General features: G+C 37.2%; 2 protein-coding genes across 8 annotated transcripts in view; both read left to right on the top strand.

The window, feature by feature from the left end:
* Positions 1 to 20,492, top strand: part of tmem115 (transmembrane protein 115) — a 115,521-nt gene that overhangs the window by 20,219 nt on the left and 74,810 nt on the right. The gene's annotated exons all lie outside the window — the stretch shown is intronic.
* Positions 1 to 20,492, top strand: part of LOC133654259 (helicase ARIP4-like) — a 244,424-nt gene that overhangs the window by 170,653 nt on the left and 53,279 nt on the right. For 6 of the 7 annotated variants that reach the window (XM_062054486.1, XM_062054485.1, XM_062054488.1 and 3 more), the window contains 3 exons: positions 9,831 to 10,074; positions 10,161 to 10,276; positions 16,077 to 16,256. In XM_062054486.1, the coding sequence (XP_061910470.1) occupies positions 9,831 to 10,074; positions 10,161 to 10,276; positions 16,077 to 16,256 (540 nt within the window). Of the gene's footprint in view, positions 1 to 9,830; positions 10,075 to 10,160; positions 10,277 to 16,076; positions 16,257 to 19,304; positions 19,613 to 20,492 lie in introns of those variants that run through there. The other variant, XM_062054491.1, reaches the window with a different exon arrangement.

The following is a 20,492-nucleotide window of genomic DNA, read 5'->3' as shown; positions in this document are numbered from 1 at the left end:
TTTGGTCCAATATGGCTCTTTCAACATTTTGGGTTGCCGACCCCTTGGTCTATATGTTGCTTTTTGCAATTGTGTAGTTTGAAAAAAAAAAATTCTATATCAATTCAAGAAAGGGTGATGTTTGATTGTGATTGAAACAGACAAACACTTTAATTGATCATGCAAGTTTCCTCCCACCCTCTTCACCCAAAGTGCATCCTTTGCCTTTGAGTGACGACCTCACTTTCATCTCCCGACTCCACTTCCTGTCCACCCCTTTCAGCATCTCATTGAGTGCTCATGGTGTGCGTTATTAGTGTGTCCGCTTGCGTGGGTGTGTGTGTGCGCGCACTTCCTAAAAGTCTTATATAACTGTTCTGTCAGGTAGATTTGAAGAGCGGCAACAACAGGGGCTTGAGTTGTAATCGATATGCGTTCCCTTTACTGCATGTTCACATTGTTATGACTCCATCGCTATCGCGCTCGCACTCACAGAACAATTGAATCCGTGCCCTTTGCAGACGAGATATCCCCGTGCACACTTGCTGACAAGAGAAGGCTCAGCTTTCATTTTGAAAACTCGCCTCACAGCAATTATAAGGACTTGGATTGCATTTGTTTTAATCATTGCAAATAATAGAAATATATAAAACCAATGTTTGAATTGACATAATTAAACTCAGATAAGCATAAAACTACTCGTCCTTTGAAGGTGAGACAGCTAACATTGAAATGGTCCTACGAGGCGTAAAAAAATAATTTAATTTCTACTAAGGATGGTGCCAAGTTCAGTATTTTTATAGGCATCAACCAACTTCTGTTAGTACTCCCGGGTACCGATTGACGTCAAATCAAACGGTGCTATATTTCAATACATTTCAGGCTAAAACACTTGGCGGGCAAACAAGCACCCAAACTGCACTCAGTGTGGACTGCCTCTTGGTAATGTTACAACTTTCAACGCCAACAAAGCACGTATGCCTGATAGAAAACACTTTAAATCCACAGTAAGGCTCCACTTTTCAAAATGCCCTAGCTGGGTTCTAATTTACATTGGTTATGCCATTGAAATGCTAGAGATTTAGCATTGGCGATTTCAACACCTCAAAATTTGGCAATAAAAACTACAACAAAGATGCACGTTACAATCAAACAGCTGATGTGTACCGTATTTTTCGGACTATAAGTCGCAGTTTTTTTCATAGTTTGGCCGGGGGTGCGACTTATACTCAGGAGCGACTTATGTGTGAAATTATTAACACATTAGCGTAAAATATCAAATAATATTATTTAGCTCATTCACGTAAGAGACTAGACGTATAAGATTTCATGGGATTTAGCGATTAGGAGTGACAGATTGTTTGGTAAACGTATAGCATGTTCTATATGTTATAGTTATTTGAATGACTCTTAACATAATATGTTACGTTAACATACCAGGCACGTTCTCAGTTGGGTATTTATGCCTCATATAACGTACACTTATTCAGCCTGTTGTTCACTATTCTTTATTTATATTAAATTGCCTTTCAAATGTCTATTCTTGGTCTATAAATTTCCCCAAAAAATGTGACTTATACTCCAGTGCGACTTATATATGTTTTTTTCCTTCTTTATTATGCATTTTCAGCCGGTGCGACTTATACTCCGGAGCGACTTATACTAAAAAAAAATACGGTAATAAATCCAATACAGTATAAACACTTTTTAGGGCGCAAGAAACTTCATGCTTCATGGCAAAGACTACTTCCTAACTGTAGTCCATTTACTACTGCCATCTCATGTCTTTGAACTGCAACTGTATGCAAAGTCTGCTATATAATACTTGCAAATGAGACTCAGAAATGTAAGAACGGCTGGACAGCGCAGTTATTCATTATTAGCTTACTGTTAAATGTTAGATAAAAAATATGACTTTTATTATTAAACTAAAATTTATTCGCACATAAACACGCAAGGAAGTACCGAAAACGAGAACGAGCATCCTCTGCAGTTGGAATGAACTATGGACCACTCGGTCCACGGACCGGTACCGGGCCGGGGCCGCACAAGAAATAAAAAATATATATATATATATATATATATATATATATATATATATATATATATATATATATATATATATATATATTTTATTTTTATTTTTATTTTTTAATTAAATCAACATAAAAAACACAATATATACATTATATTAGAGATGTCCGATATTATCGGCCGATATGTGCGTTAAAATGTAATATCGGAAATTATCGGTATCGTTTGTTTTTTTTATCGGTATCGTTTTTTTTTTTTTTATTTGTTTTTTTTTTTTTATAATTAAATCAACATAAAAAACACAAGATACACTTACAATTAGTGCACCAACCCAAAAAACCTCCCTCCCCCATTTACACTCATTCACACAAAAGGGTTGTTTCTTTCTGTTATTAATATTCTGGTTCCTACATTATATATCAATATATATCAATACAGTCTGCAAGGGATACAGTCCGTAAGCACACATGATTGTGCGTGCTGCTGGTCCACTAATAGTACTAACCTTTAACAGTTAATTTTACTCATTTTCATTCATTACTAGTTTCTATGTAACTGTTTTTAAATTGTTGTACTTTCTTTTTTATTCAAGAAAATGTTTTTAATTTATTTATCTTATTTTACTATTTTTTTAAAAAAAGTACCTTATCTTCACCATACCTGGTTGTCCAAATTAGGCATAATAATGTGTTAATTCCACGACTGCATATATCGGTTGATATCGGTATCGGTTGATATCGGTATCGGTAATTAAAGAGTTGGACAATATCGGAATATCGGATATCGGCAAAAAGCCATTATCGGACATCCCTACATTATATATCAATATAAATCAATACAGTCTGCAGGCATACAGTCCTTAAGCACACATGATTGTATTTCTTTATGACAAAAAAATAAAAAATAATAATAAATCACCCCCCCCCCCCAAGTAATTTAAGAAAAATGGTCTTTACTTTTCGATATCAATATAAAACACAAATCAGTTTGGCTGATAGAGATCAAATCTGATAAACAAGCTTCTTTCTCAAACAGAACCAGGTGGTTCAGTGCCACAGTTTGGCCAACAAAAATAAACAGGAGTGTTACCACTCACATTTAATACACAATCTTTGTGCCTCACTGACAACACAACCTAGTTGAATTTGATGAGAAGACGAAACATTTTAGCCAGTACAAAAGTACTGACAAAGTTAGTACCGTATTTTTCGGAGTATAAGTCGCTCCGGAGTATAAGTCGCACTGGCCGAAAATGCACAATAAAGAAAGAAAAAAAACATATATAAGTCGCACTGGTGTATAAGTCGCATTTTTTGGGGAAATTTATTTGATAAAACCCAACACGCACTTGTTAACAATATTAACTATGTGTTAAACATGCTTGCATTATCTTTAAACACCTTTAACATGTTAACAATATTAACTATATGTATTAAACATTCTTGTATTATCATTAAACACCTTTAATTTATTAACAATATTAACTATGTGTTAAACATGCTTGCATTATCTTTAAACACCTTTAACATGTTAACAATATTAACTATATGTATTAAACATTCTTGTATTATCATTAAACACCTTTAATTTATTAACAATATTAACTATGTGTGTCAAACATGCTTGCATTATCTTTAAACACCTTTAACATGTTAACAATATTAACTATATGTATTAAACATTCTTGTATTATCATTAAACACCTTTAATTTATTAACAATATTAACTATATGTGTTAAACATACTTGCATTATCTTTAAACACCTTTAACATGTTAACAATATTAACTATATGTATTAAATATTCTTGTATTATCATTAAACACCCTTAATTTATTAACAATATTAACTATATGTGTCAAACATGCTTGCATTATCATTAAACACCTTTAACTTGTTAACAAAAACATATATTTCATAAATAAGTAAATATAAATGATATATATGAACGAGGTAGATCCCCACGACTTGATCAATTGAAAAGTAGCTCGCTTGCAGAAAAAAGTGTGAGCACCCCTGATGTAAACAAACTACGGTGAGTTCAAGGACCGCCGAAATTAGTAGGACAAAACGGCGCTCACCAAATACTCGAGTCAGTGAAGCATGTTTAATACAAACAGCGTGCTTTACAATAATTAGGGAGGTTTGTGAAACCATATTAACACAAAAAATATATATTTTTCTCATCTTTTTCCATTTTTCAGATATTTTTGAAAAAGCTCCAGAGAGCCATTGGGGCGACGCTAAAGAGCCGCGGGTTGGCGACAACCGGTCTATAGCGACGCCAAGGCTGGTGACTTTGGGACGCACATCATTTTGCAATATGTTGTCATAGTATGGTCATTATGTGCATGTATGCACGCACACACACACACATCACAGAGACAGGCTGGCGTCTTTCAGCGACCACATCAACAACTTTATGACCGTTTTACGTAAGATGTTTTGTAATGCCGCCAGCCTCGCAGCGAACGGCGCTCGTCGTGTGGATTCCGCAACTTGAAAGCACCAGGTGTTCGTTGTAAGGTCATGTGATTCATAGCAGCGGTTTTGGATGATTCCTGGCTTGGATTGTTCTCCTTCTTTGTGTTTGTGTTGTGCCCTTTTCTTTTCTTTTTGCTTTCATAATCTGTCCATATTTAGGATCCAGCGCTTACGTAAGCCTGAGATCTGGTTTAGTGTGTCTCGGGCAGAAGGGAGGAGGAGTGTATGAGAAGATGAAAAGTGAAGTGGAAGCAGATTTGGGACGGGGAACGCATGAATTAAGACTTAACTGGTTTCGTTTGTACAGCTCCCACGAGTCGACCTGTTCTTTGTGTTGCAGGACCCTGCAGGGCGGGTCCTGCAACACATAACTCTCTTGTGTGTTCACATCTCGCCGCCATTCATGTCCTTGATTTATGTGCGTTTTTTACTCGGCTCTAATTAACGGGCGTGTCAGTGTGTGTGTGTGTGTGTCCACGTGTGTGTGTGTGTGTTCTTGTATTTCTACCCTTCTTGAGACATCAACAAGGAAAAGTAGCTTCCATATGCGGACCGTTGAACAAGTTAGGACCGAAATCCTGGTTCCCAATACGGAAAAGCATTGCATCTAATAGAGAATGTCTCATTTGCATCCCAGTGGGGAAATCTATCAAAATGAGGGTGGTCCCAAAAAGATGGGATTTTTCAAATTGACTGTGTGTCGGTTTTAAAGGGTCAACATATGAAATAACAAGTGTTTGTAAGAAAATGAAATACGCCCCCTTTGGCCAAAATGTCTTAAACAAATAAATAAATAAATAAATATGTACACTACCGTTCAAAAGTTTGGGGTCACCCAAACTATTCTGTGGAATAGCCTTCATTTCTAAGAACAAGAATAGACTGTCGAGTTTCAGATGAAAGTTCTCTTTTTGTGGCCATTTTGAGCGTTTAATTGACCCCACAAATGTGATGCTCCAGAAACTCAATCTGCTCAAAGGAAGGTCCGTTTTGTAGCTTCTGTAACGAGCTAAACTGTTTTCAGTAGGGATGTCCGATAATGGCTTTTTGCCGATATCCGATATTCCGATATTGTCCAACTCTTTAATTACCGATACCGATACTGATATATACAGTTGTGGAATTAACACATTATTATGCCTAATTTGGACAACCAGGTATGGTGAGGATAAGGTCCTTTTTTTTTTTAAATTAATAAAATAAAATAAGATAAATAAATTAAAAACATTTTCTTGAATGAAAAAGAAAGTAAAACAATATAAAATCAGTTACATAGAAACTAGTAATTAATGAAAATGAGTAAAATTAACTGTTAAAGGTTAGTACTATTAGTGGACCAGCAGCATGCACAATCATGTGTGCTTACGGACTGTATCCCTTGCAGACTGTATTGATATATATTGATATATAATGTAGGAACCACAATATTAATAACAGAAGGAAACAACCCTTTTGTGTGAATGAGGGTAAATGGGGGAGGGAGATTTTTTGGGTTGGTGCACTAATTGTAAGTGTATCTTGTGTTTTTTATGTTGATTTAATAAAAATAAAAATAAAAAATAAATAAATAAAAAAACGATACCGATAATAAAAAAAAACGATACCGATAATTTCCGATATTACATTTTAAAGCATTTATCGGCCGATAATATCGGCCGGCCGATATTATCGGACATCTCTAGTTTTCAGATGTGTGAACATGATTGCACAAGGGTTTTCTAATCATCAATTAGCCTTCTGAGCCAATTGGCAAACACATTGTACCATTAGAACACTGGAGTGATAGTTTCTGGAAATGGGCCTCTATACACCTATGTAGATATTGTACCAAAAACCAGACATTTGCAGCTAGAATAGTCATTTACCACATTAGCAATGTATAGAGTGTATTTCTTTAAAGTTAAGACTAGTTTAAAGTTATCTTCATTGAAAAGTACAGTGCTTTTCCTTAAAAAATAAGGACATTTCAATGTGACCCCAAACTTTTGAATATAGAGACATACTGTAATAACTTGAAGTAAATAATGAAGATTAAAATCCAACTACAAACAAAAAATAAAAATGAATTACCGTATTTTTCGGACTATAAGTCGCACCGTCCGAAAATGCATAATAAAGAAGGAAAAAAACATATATAAGTCGCACTGGAGTATAAGTCGCATTTTTTGGGGAAATTTATTTGATAAAACCCAACACCGCAGGCCCGCCCATCTTGTTACCTCCGACCCTCAGTTGATTTTGTCACTTGAACAGCTTTGGACACACAGAAAATGTTTACCGATGCCTGCCTTTAATGTGGAAGGCAGAGGTCCGGTAGCCTTGTGACGTGTGTATACACTGGACCAGGGGTCGGCAACCCGAAATGTTGAAAGAGCCATATTGGACCAAAAATACAAAAAACAAAATGAAAAGCCGTATAAAAGTCTTAGAATGAAGGCAACACATGACATAAGTGTCTATATTAGCTATAATAGCTTACTATCAAAAGGACTGTGATGTGTCGCAGGCTGAAGCAAATCTGTGTTGAAATGTAATATTAATTCTACGCATTGGTACAACAGTAGAAACCATTAGTACCGTATTTTTCGGAGTATAAGTCGCTCCGGAGTGCACGTTGCACCGGCCGAAAATGCATAATAAGAAGGGAAAAAACATATATAAGTCGCACTGGAGTATAAGTCGCATTTTTTGAGGAAATTTATTTGATAAAAGCCAACACCAAGAATAGACATTTGAAAGGCAATTTAAAATAAATAAAGAATAGTGAACAACAGGCTGAATAAGTGTATGTTATATGAGGCATAAATAACCAACTGAGAACGTGCCTGGTATGTTAACGTAACATATTATGGTAAGAGTCATTCAAATAACTATAACATATAGAACATGCTATACGTTTACCAAACAATCTGTCACTCCTAATCGCTAAATCCCATGAAATCTTATACGTCTAGTCTCTTACGTGAATGTGCTAAATAATATTATTTGATATTTTACGCTAATGTGTTGACAATTTCACACATAAGTCGCTCCTGAGTATAAGTCGCACCCCCGGCCAAACTATGAAAAAAACTGCGACTTATAGTCCAAAAAATACGGTATGTATATAATATATTTACATAGTATATTAATATAATACTCATAAATATATATGTATAGGCAATACACTGTATGTGTGTATGTATACATATATATGTATACAATATATTAATTTAGTATATTAATATAATAATTATACATATGTATGTATAGGCTATATACTGTATCAGCTTTCAGCCCCCAGCCAACTTTTTTTTAGCACAATGCGGCCCCCAAGGCAAAAAGTTTGGACACTGCTGCCCAACAACATCTGGCCATCCTTCTGATCAGGCTGTTTTATTTTGTTCCAGCTGTCTTACGTACCTGACTAATGTGTATGGTCTCCACACTCACGTATGCACGCCACACAACATCCGAACATCCTTTGGACGAGGTTGTTTTATTTTGTCCCACACCTTTGTCCTATGGCTCAGTGGTGTGTATGGTCTCCACCAATGTTCCCTCTAATTTTTCATGTGTGTGAGCAAACGCAAAAACTCCCTGAGCATTCAGTGGAGCCCATGTGAGCAACATCAGACGTGCACACTGTGGCTACACCAGCAGCACACCTGTCCCAAACCTGACTAAATAACAAGTTCAATCTCCATCCATCCATGCATTTTCTACCGCTTGTCCCTTTCGGGGTCGCGGGGGGTGCTCTAGCCTATCTCAGCTGCATTCGGGCGGAAGGCGGGGTACACCCTGGACAAGTCCCCACCTCATCGCAGGGCCAACACAGATAGACAGACAACATTCTCTTATTATTATAATCAAATGACAGCAGTCATTTCCATGAGATTATTTTCTAATATACCGTAATTTCCGGACTATAAGCCGCTACTTTTTCCCCTCGTTCTGGTCCCTGCGGCTTATACAAGGGTGCGGCTTATACAAGGGTGCGGCTTATACAACGGTGCGGCTTATTTACGGCCTGTTCTTCTCCGACACCGACGAAGAGGATTTCGGTGGTTTCAGTACGCAGGAGGAAGACGATGACACAATGATTAAAGACTGACTTTTCATATACCGGTAGGCTGGTTATTTTGGTAACGTACAGGCGAGCACTTTGTATTACTTTGCACCGTTGTATTATTTGTACTCTGCACGAATGCTGTTCGCCATGTCAAAGATGTGAAAGTTTGATTGAATGATTGAAAGATTTATTGTTAATAAATGGGACGCTTTGCGTTCCCAAACAGTCATCTCTGTCCCGACAATCCCCTCCGTGGTAGCAGGAACCCCTATATACTACGGTAATTACACATCAAAACCCTGCGGCTTATATATGGAGCAATCTGTATTTTCCCCTAAATTTAGCTGGTGCGGCTTATAGTCAGGTGCGGCTTATAGTCCGGAAATTACGGTAAGTGTTTAGGCCCACTTACAATGACAATAACAACAAATATTGTTTTTCATGAAGTGTGTACTTGTATTGTTTGTCTGGGTGGAGGTCCTGCTTTGGAAATAGTTTGTACCCCTTTCAGACATTGCATTTAGTTCCCATTAAAACATTCACATGTTGCACAATGAGATGTAAACAGGGGATCATGTGTACATTCCTGCAACTTCCTGTTTGTAAAAAATATATTTTTATTAGTATTTATTTAATATACTAACAGCATTTCATGATTAATATTTATAAATGAAGATTCCTAATAAATGACACTAGAATAAGCACACATTTGATTGGTAAATCATAGTGTAACGACCTGGAATGACACTTTATGTGTGGTGTTGGAGTTGTCCGACTTTTTGTGTGGCTGTAAACGCATCACTGGCTAAGTGCCATATGTGCATGTGTTGGCGCAAGTGAGAAAGAGCGAGCGGCTGCTGTTGATATAACAAAGTTGCTTTTGGTCTGGTTTGTACTGCAGAAAATGACCACTTTTGGTAGATATCTTTTTTTTTTACTAATGTTTTGGTGATGTGTTTATGGCCGACGATAAAGAGTTTTGCTCTTGGAATTCATGTCCTCAAAGCGTCTCGACAGACGTTACAATATTTGAACAAGGATGACGAAAAATGTTTTCTCTGTCGTGTCCGTGTGTCGAAAATTGTTATGCGCTTATTTTTTGTTTTCATTTTGTGTGTGGCATAGATTTGCCGTGCGCAGAGGACGCTTGAGCAGTGCGCAGTTGCACAGGCGCGCACCTTAGAGGGAACATTGGTCTTCTCCACCTGACTGTATGCGCTCCCTACAACATCTGGTCATCTGTTCTAACTCTGTGGCATCCGTGTCTTGTCTTCCCTCCTCAGACCAGCCCCACAGCGCCTCCTTCAGCTCAGAGAATGAGGCTCAGGGAGGCGACCCCGCGGCGTGGCGGTGCACCCCGCCACCGTCTACCTCACCTTCGGGGGAGACGCCGGCCAAGCCCGCCCCCTCGCGGCCGGCGTCCACGCCACACACCGGGGCGTCGGGCCAAAGCCCGGCTCCTCCCTCCACCCTGACAGGAACCAGGAAGAGGAGCTCCAAACCGTCGCACATGAGACGCAACATCCGGTAACATCTTTGTCTTACTGTTTGCATGTTTTTTATCAATAGCGGTAAATGTCAAACTAATGCGTCCTTTCCTGTGAGGATTGCAGGAAGCTACTGAGGGAGCATCAGCTGGAGGCAATGACCAAAGCTGCTCAGCAGGAGGAGCTAGAGAGGAGGCGACGGCAAGATTTCTCCCTATCGCTGCTGCCTGAATATGAAAGTGGTGAGCACCTGTCAATCGCAGGACCAACACATGGAGATGTTCACACCAATTCCCCTTGCATAGGCGCCGATCCCGTGGGTGCTTCGGGGCCCGAGCACCCACGAACAATGCCGAGCACCCACGTGGGATTGATGGCAAATGCTTTCTCACCACCAAGCAAAAACCGCGCATTCTCAGGGCCCTTCTACACTAAGCCAGCTAAGGTTATCCAGGGCAAATCCCACTTAACCTTATCCTTGTCCACACACACACAATGGTCGTTTAAGTCCCCCTCCCCCTCCGTCTGTAATATTGCAATATTTTCTCGTAAAATTATTACTTTTCTATGTAAAATGATTACTTTTTTATGTAAAAGTACTTTTTCATGCAAAATGGTGACATTTGTCATGTCAAATTCTGATTTATCACAATATTGCCAATTTTTTTTTTTTTGTTCTTGTAAAATAGTGACATTTTTTGAGTAAAATCCTGACTTTTGTCATCATTTCGCCAAGTAAAATTCCGATTCTTATAATATTGCCCAAATTGCTAAATGTTCTTATAAAATTGTGACTTTTGTCGAGGAAAATTACGACTCTTTTCTTAAAAATTGCAAAAATGTCAAGCTTTTCTTGTAAAATTGCGACTGTTATGAGTAAAATTTCAACTTTTATCATAATATTGCACAAATGTTCAATTTGCGTTGAGTAAAATTAAACAATGCCTCCAGTGTTGCTTTGTGTGCAACTTCTTGAATTTAACATCTCTGGACAATATCCAGTGATCTGCACTGCAAAAAGGCAGTGTTCAAAAACAAGAAAAAAAATATACAAAAATTAGGGGTATTTTATTTGAACTAAACAAAATTATCTGCCAATAGAACAAGAAAATTCGGCTTGTCAAGACTTTCCAAAACAAGTAAAATTAGCTAACCTCAATGAACCCCAAAATACCTTAAAATAAGTATATTCTCACTAGGGCTGCAACTAACGATTAATTTGATAATCGATTAATCTGTCGATTATTACTTCGATTAATCGATTAATAATCGGATAAAAGAGACAAACTGCATTTCTATCCTTTCCAGTATTTTATTGAAAAAAAACGGCATACTGGCACCATACTTATTTTGATTATTGTTTCTCAGCTGTTTGTACATGTTGCAGTTTATAAATAAAGGTTAATTTAAAAAATCAAAAATATATATATATTTTTTATTTTTTATTTTTAAAAGCCTCTGCGCATGCGCATAGCATAGATCCAACGAATCGATGACTAAATTAATCGGCAACTATTTTTATAATCGATTTTAATCGATTTAATCGATTAGTTGTTGCAGCCCTAATTCTCACTAATAACAAGTGCACTTTTCTTGGTAGAAATAAAAAAGAGACATTTTTGCTCAATATGTTGAAAAATATTCTTAAATGAAGTAAATGCTAGTGCCATTATCTTGACATAATGATATGCGCTCGGCATTACATTTCTTGAAACCAGCAAAATTATACTAAAAACTAATTTATTGTTCTTAATGGAAAGGCAACAAGGCAAGCGCTTGTTACTCTCGGGGTCTCCTAGCCGCTCAGGCAAATCATATTGTCTAAAAATGCATTTTTCCATCGATAACATGACATCATCGCGCCAAGTGCGTGCTCTTTCAGTCAATTAGTGCGCTTATATACAGCCCGGCCCCCGGCCAAAAATATTTTTTTGGTCATTTTGAAGAATTTATCTGAATGTGCATGAACTATTTCTGTTCAAAATTGTTAGAAATGTCATATGTTAAATGTTTAAATATTAACTGTCAGTTTAATGTACTACAATATGAGTACGCGTTTTCTATTGTTTCATTGAAAATAAAACAGCAAAGTCCATTTGGCTGTCATCTGTTTTAATTATGAGACACAATTGTGTCAAAGTCAGGATTTTTTTTTTTTTTCATGCTTGAAGTAAGAAATGATTACTTTAAAAAATCAGTTTTATACTTGTGAGTGTTGATGACACAGCTTTGCAACAGTTGATATTCTAGTTTCAAGCATGTTTTACTCAATATAGGTCATCAAATCTCAGCAACTAGCTGTAATATCTTACTGAGATCATTTAGGACCAAAACCCTTAAAACAAGTCAAACACTCTAACATAAAATCTGCTTAGTGAGAAGAATTATCTTATCAGACAGAAAATAAGCAAATATCACCCTTATTTGAGATATTTAATCTTACTTAGATATCAGTTTTTGCAGTGTGGTATTTCCATTAACTGGAATCCAGTGCACTGTGGGGCCCTATTGTAGTGAATCACACCTGAGACATCATAAATTAATCTTTATTGGACACGAAAGTAAACAATGTGACAAAGAACATTTGACAATAATCAATCCAGGGATCTAGATATCTGGTCAGGACACTCCTCACTCTTTTGCCTTCACCTTCATTGTCCATTCGTTTTTGGTTACTTGATATACTCTGGACCTAGACGTTGAGTCCGCGACATACATGGCGGACAATAACTGATACAGTCTGCTTTGCCAGTCCAAAAGCATTCGCCGTTCTCCGTAGTTAGTCTTCCCTTCGACGGCCATGTAATACAAAGCACACGCTACCTTTTTTTATAACATTCACGGGAGCCCGCATTCTCGTTGTCTCTCCTTCGACAAATTGACAAAGTTTTTCGCCAAGTAGAATCACGGCTGACCTGGACATTGGAAAGTTCTCTTGCCGTCTGAGAAGTGTTGTATCCCAAATAGATGCAATCGCTTCTCTTGAGCATGTCTGGATGACTCGCCTTCATATTTCCAGTGGTTACTTCCGAGTTACAAAACCGCTTTGTTATGAAGATGGCTGTGGCGTGTTCTTTTTGACGTCACTTCCTGTGTGGGGCGCGGTCTTTCTGGCGTCACTTCCTCTCCGAACTCCGTTTGTAAACGATCAATGAGTCCATACAAAGCTACACTGCAAAAACTGAAATCTAAGTGAGATTAAATATCTCAAATAAGGGTGATATTTGCTTATTTTCTGTCTGATAAGATAATTCTTCTCACTAAGCAGATTTGACTTGTTTTAAGTGTTTTGGTCCTAAATGATCTCAGTAAGATATTACAGCTTGTTGCTGAGATTTGATGACCTATATTGAGTCAAACATGCTTGAAACTAGAATATCAACTGTTGCAAAGCTGTGTCATCAACACTCACAAGTAGAGATGTCCGATAATATCGGCCGATAAATGCTTTAAAATATAATATCGGAAATTATCGGTATCGTTTTTTTTTTGTTTTTTTTTGTTTTTTTAATTAAATCAACATAAAAAACACAAGATACACTTACAATTAGTGCACCAACCCAAAAAATGTCCCTCCCCCATTTACACTCATTCACACAAAAGAGTTGTTTCTTTCTGTTATTAATATTCTGGTTCCTACATTATATATTAATATATATCAATAAAATCTGCAAAGGATACAGTCCGTAAGCACACATGATTGTGCGTGCTGCTGGTCCACTAATAGTACTAACCTTTAACAGTTAAATTTACTCAATTTCATTCATTACTAGTTTCTATGTAACTGTTTTTATATTGTTTTACTTTCTTTTTTATTCAAGAAAATGTTTTTAATTTATTTATATTATTTTATTTTATTAATTTTTTTTAAAAGGACCTTATATTCACCATACATGGTTGTCCAAATTAGGCATAATAATGTGTTAATTCCACGACTGTATATATCAGTATCGGTTGATATCGGTATCGGTAATTAAAGAGTTGGACAATATCGGAATATCGGCAAAAAGCCATTATCGGACATCCCTACTCACAAGTATAAAACTACTTTTTTTAAAGTAATCATTTCTTATTTCAAGCATGAAAAAAAAAAATCCTGACTTTGACACAATTGTGTCTCATAATTAAAACAGATGACAGCCAAATGGACTTTGCTGTTTTATTTTCAATGAAACAATAGAAAATATGTACTCATATACTGTAGTAGTACACTTGTTATTAGTGAGAATATACTTATTTTAAGGTATTTTTGGGTTCATTGAGGTTAGCTAATTTTACTTGTTTTGGAAAGTCATGACAAGCCAAATTTTCTTGTTCTATTTTGCAGATAATTTTGCTTAGTTCAAGTAAAATACCCCTAATTTTTGTTTTTTGTTTTCTTGTTTTTGAACACTGACTTTTTGCAGTGAAGAGCCGGAGATTCAAAAAATACACAGCGCACTTACCCGTGTTAAAAATTGGATCAATATGGGGACCTTAAAGGCCTACTGAAAGCCACTACTACCGACCACGCAGTCTGATAGTTTATATATCAATGATGAAATCTTAACATTGCAACACATGCCAATACGGCCGGGTTAACTTATAAAGTGACATTTTAAAATTCCCGCCACACTTCCGGTTGAAAAACTCCTTTGGATATGATTTATGCGCGTGACGTCATAAAATGCACGGAAGTGTTTGGGCCCTATTGGACACAATACACAAAGCTCTGTTTTCTTCGACAAAATTCCACAGTATTCTGGACATCTGTGTTGGTGAATCTTTTGCAATTTGTTTAATGGACAATGGAGGCTGCAAAGAAGAACGTTGTAGGTGGGATCGATCGGTGTCTTAGCGGCTAAGTACAATACTTACAGCAACACAACAAGGACTACTTACCCTGATAGCTGATGCTTGCCGCCAAACCCACAGATGAAGTCCTTAGTCGCGCCGTTGATCGCTGGAACGCAGGTGAGCACGGCTGTTGATGGGAAGATGAGGGCTGGCTGGCGTAGGTGGAGCGCTAATGTTTTATCATAGTTCTGTGAGGTCCGGTTGCTAAGTTGCTAAATTAGCCTTAGCGTCGTTAGCAACAGCATTGTTAAGCCTTACCAGGCTGAGAATTTTTAACCGTGTAGTTACATGTACATGGTTTAATAGTATTGTTGATCTTCTGTCTATCTTTCCAGTCAGGGGTTTATTTATTTTGTTTCTATCTTCATTTGAGAACGATGCTATCACGTTAGCTCAGTAGCTAAGTGTGTCACCGATGTATTGTCGTGGAGATAAAAGTCACTTTAAATGTCCATTTCGCGTGCTCGACTCTCATTTTCAAGAGGATATAGTATCCGAGGTGGTTTAAAATACAAATCCGTGATTCACAATAGAAAAAGGAGAGAGTGTGGAATCCAATGAGCCAGCTTGTACCTAAGTTACGGTCAGAGCGAAAAAAGATACGTCCATCACTGCCTCTCTAGTCATTCACTGTAACGTTCCTCATCCACGAATCTTTCATCCTCGCTCAAATTAATGGGGTAATCGTCACTTTCTCGGTCCGAATCTCTCTCGCTCCATTGTAAACAAAGGAAAATTGTGAGGAATATTACCTCCTGCGACGTCACGCTACTTCCGGTACAGGCAAGGCTTTTTTTTTATCAGCGAGCAAAAGTTGCGAACTTTATCGTCGATTTTCTCTACTAAATCCTTTCAGCAAAAATATGGCAATATCGCGAAATGATCAAGTATGACACATAGAATGGATACGCTATTCCCGTTTAAATAAAAAATAAAAATTTCAGTAGGCCTTTAAGCAATAGTTTAGTGTGGCTGACACGGGGCTTAGGCGAAATAATTATTCGTTTAAAGGGTCATCCGGCTTAGTGTAGACATAGCCTCCGAAAAGTAGCGTCAAGATTTACCGCCCGTCCGAGCACCCACTGGCAGAAATGTAGCTCGGCGCCTTGATATCCACCTCGAGGCGTGCGCCGAGGCACGTTAGTGTGATTCTATGTAACACAAAGCAGTGATCTGTTCTGCTTCTTTGCCAATCCCTTTGTGCAGGCGATGTAACAAAGCATGTGTCGTCGTCATCGCCGTCAGCATCATGCGTGTCGCCGCAGGAGGACGGACAGGACGCCACGGTCTGCCTGGACCCCAGTGGCGCAGGCGCGCACCACCACCACCACCACCACCACCACGACACCGCCAAGGCCGACGACGTACGACGCGTCTACAGATCAGGTCAGACTCGCACAAACGCAGTCGGACATGAAAAAGGGCACATTAAGTAATAAGCGTGTCGTAGAGACGACTCAGATCCTGTTTGAAAACAAAAAAGATGAAACCTGACTAAGAGTATCAAGAGTTTGATTTATTAGGGACCGATGACCCTTTGGGACAGAGGACCCTATTGTATTTCTAGCGTTTTAATATTATACCGCCACCTCTTAAAGCTAATTTGACCCCCTTAACATGCTTCAAAACTCACCAAATTGGACACACACATCAGGACTGGTGAAAATTGCGATTTAATCAAAAAACCAAACCCCAAAACTCAAAATTGCGCTCTAGCACCCCCTAGGAAGAAAACACAGACAAAACTGCCTCTAACTCCCAGTAGGAATGTCATAGAGACATGAAACAAAAACCTCTATGTAGGTTTCACTTAGACCTATATTCCATACACTGACAACCCACAGCAAAAATAAACAGGAAGTTTGCAATTCCCCCTTCAAAACAAAAGTTGAGTAAAAACAGTCACCTTTTTTCAAAAATTATCTCCTCTGAGCGCGTTTGTCGTGTCAGCTTCAAATTAGCACAGGAGAGAGATTGAACCCTTCTAAATAAAAGTTAATGAAAGAGTTATAATTACTGCTCCGGTTTGGATTTTATGAGCCCTCAAAGTCGGTCCCGTCCATCGCTGCTTGCAGCTTTAATTCTTTTTGTTGCTCCCTCCGAGGTCGTAATCAAGGCTCGAGTTGGTCGTTTTTCTCACAGACATTTATTTTAGCCACGTCTTCTTCACGTTACCAAAAATGCCAAATATAATGCCGTCAGAACTGACGTCCAAAAAAAGAAAACACATAGATTTCACATACATATCAGAAGCAATCATACCTCATTGGCCTCATAAACTCCAAGGGAATAAAGTTTATTTTCAATCCGAGACTCCATTAACCCCAAAAGGGACAAACGGTAGAAAATGGATGGATGGACTCCATTAACGTCTTCCACATCAAAAACTTGTGGTCTCATGCTGTTTCCCTTATTCCGTCACATATTAATCGTCCTACCCAACAATGTGAACAAAAAATAGATTTCAGTTCAGTTCAGTTCAGTTTCAGTTTATTTGGAACATGCATACGATACAATGTAATGCATCACACAATTCCAGTTGTTTCATTACAGCACGTCCGAAAAGGAGTAGGAAGAAGCAGAGCTTATTTAATCCCACCCCTTTTCATACCATGGCAATTTTATCCAATTTCCTTGTTCTCTGTAACAGAACAGTGAACAAATAAATAATATACCATAGTAAGCATACAAATATTAAATAGATAAATAATCTTTGTCTCAATAAAAAAAAGGGAAAAATAAGGTTTCAAGATGTTCATCATTACTGTTCTTCTGTGTACTTTGTGAACACTTGTAGTTTGAACAGTCTCTTCAACTGAGTCAAAATGTAAAACTGAACAAAGCCGCGGGCCAAGGTTGAACAAATTAACCTTTTAATAGGGACCCAAACAAGTTTTGCATTGAATATTGAACAAGCAAGGCTTATATAACTTTATAGTGACATGCAAAATCGAGTTTCAAATAATAATAATAATAATTAAAAATTATCAATGGCATATCAAATACAATTTAAATAAATATTGAATGCCTCTTTTCTATTTGCAGCCTTCTGAGGTAAATATCAACATTAACTTTTTCCACAGGCTAATACATTTGAAAATAAAATAACAATGAATAAAAAAAACATTCAGGACTTTTAAACTGCTCAGTTTGCAACACACTGATCTAATCTGATGTGCCCAAGCCAGATACCTGCCATCTTTTCTTGGATGCTAGTTCATTAATGTCGGGGCTCAGGCTTTGAGCTGAGGCAACCTTCATTATCCAACAAAGGTGTTCATCAGTCATTATATCTCGTATTCCACCCGGACCACAGTCTTGGGGGCGTGCCGTTGGACTGGATGAAAAGCTGACGTGACGATTTCGGGAGGGGCACTGAAATTTGGGAGTCTCCCGGGAGGGTTGGCAAGTATGAGAATTAGCGGTGTTACCGCGGCACCACCGCTGTATATAATCGGCGGGCCAGCTCTAGTGTTAATTTGATATTGCCTCAAGGGCCAAATGAAATTACACGGTGGGCCAGAGTTTGACACCCATGTGGTAAAGGTTTTTAAGTGTTGTACGAGCATATACATGTTTTAAATTAGAATTTCCTCCAAGGTTATGTTTCTCCTCTTTAGTTGAGAAGAATTGTTGTACATTCTTGGGTAGCAGGTTATAGTTTGCTTTGTACATCATTTTAGCTGTTTGCAAATGCAACAAATCGTTGAATTTCAATAATTGTATTATGTTTTACTCAACAGATCTTTTTTGTAACACAGTTAGTGAATGAACCGCACATTTGTAGTTGTTTTCCCCATATTTCTACACAATAACTCAGATATGGTAACACTAGCGAGTTTGAACTCACGACCTTCCAGTCTCAGGGCGGACACTCTAACCACAAGGCCACTGAGCAGGTTTATATATATATATATATACCGGGGTATTCACAAAATACAATTATTGTAGGATATAAATAGATTATAAACCATTTTTAATGTTCAATCTTTTTGATTATTGATAATTTTCATTTATATATATATATATATATATATATATATATATATATATATATATATATATATATATATACTCGACCAAATACTGTATGTCTTAGTCAACAGATTCAATTAGATTAAATCAAAGAATAATTTGTATCAAAGATTACATCAATAAATTAAAAATCTTCACATTTATTGGTAAATAAAATATTGCAAAACAATATTCTAATTATTAGTAAGTTTGTTATGAATTAGGTGTTACTAAATCACCAAAATGATTCCCGAGCGCAGCCACCGCTGCTGCTCACTGCTCCCCTCACCTCTCAAGGGGTGGAACAAGGGGATGCAGAGGGTAATTTCACCACACCTAGTGTGTGTGTGTGTGTGTGTGTGTGTGTGTGTGTGTGTGTGTGTGTGTGTGTGTGTGTGTGTGTGTGTGTGTGTGAGTGACAGTGGTGCTTACTAATTTCTGAATGTAAATTAATATTGTATTTATTTTAAATGATTAATACAGCGATATGTGTCTACACTGTAATATTTTTAAATGTACATACTTTATATTTTTTGCCCTTTATATATGTAAAGACATTAATGTTTTTAAATATATATATATATTATGTAATTGTTTTGCAATACGTATTAAAGTAGCTAAATACATAAATAAATGAAAGCGCGTAATAAAATGTTCATTGTAACTTCGTAGCTTGCCCCACACATCGTTGGCCTCGAGACCCTTCCCGCCCTTTGACCTTTGGCTGTGTAAGTGGGCTAGTAGGTCAGTAAGCAGCAAGGCGCTCGCAGCTGCAAACTTCTCCTTCCTGTTCTGAGCTGCTTAATAGGCCACATGGGATTCTTTACATGCCTGAGAAAACCACTGACACTTACTAGTGAGGTCATTTTTTTTACAGATAAACAATGCAAAAACAAACAACTAAAAGAAAATGTTGTGCCACAAAAAATTAATATAATCATTTTAAACTTTGTGCACTTCTTCTAAAATATGATATTAAATTTTTAATAGTGGTCACAAAAATTTCATGAAAAGTACAAAGAAACAATCCACATCTTAAATTGTTTAATTGTACTTACTTATTATATAACTATAAAAATACATTTCATAGCAAAATATTTTGTCAAACAGGGATAAAATGATGTATACGTGTATATGTATGTGTGTGTTTGTGTGTATACAGTACAGGCCAAAAGTTTGGACAAGCTGCTTTGCACACTCTTGGCATTCTCTCCATGAGCTTCAAGCACACCTGTGAAGTGAAAACCATTTCATGTGACTACCTCTTGAAGCTCATGGAGAGAATGCCATGAGTGTGCAAAGCATTAATCAGAGCAAAGGGTGACTATTTTGAAGAAACTAGAATGTAAAACATGTTTTCAGTTATTTCACCTTTTTTTGTTAAGTACATAACTCCACATGTGTTCATTCATAGTTTTGATGCCTTCAGTGACAATCTACAATGTAAATAGTCATGAAAATAAAGAAACCGCCTTGAATGAGGGGGTGTGTCCAAACTTTTGGCCTGTACTGTATATATGTTTTTAACTTTAAATTAAAAATGCTACTAAAAATAACTAATATATTTGAAAATAATATTTGAAACAACAGAAATGAAATAATGTATTT

This window comes from Entelurus aequoreus, linkage group LG07 (assembly GCF_033978785.1).
Source record: "Entelurus aequoreus isolate RoL-2023_Sb linkage group LG07, RoL_Eaeq_v1.1, whole genome shotgun sequence".
Classification (NCBI taxonomy): Eukaryota; Metazoa; Chordata; class Actinopteri; order Syngnathiformes; family Syngnathidae; genus Entelurus; species Entelurus aequoreus.
The sequence above is the reverse complement of the archived record's forward strand: the minus strand, read 5'-3'. Positions and strand labels throughout refer to the sequence as shown.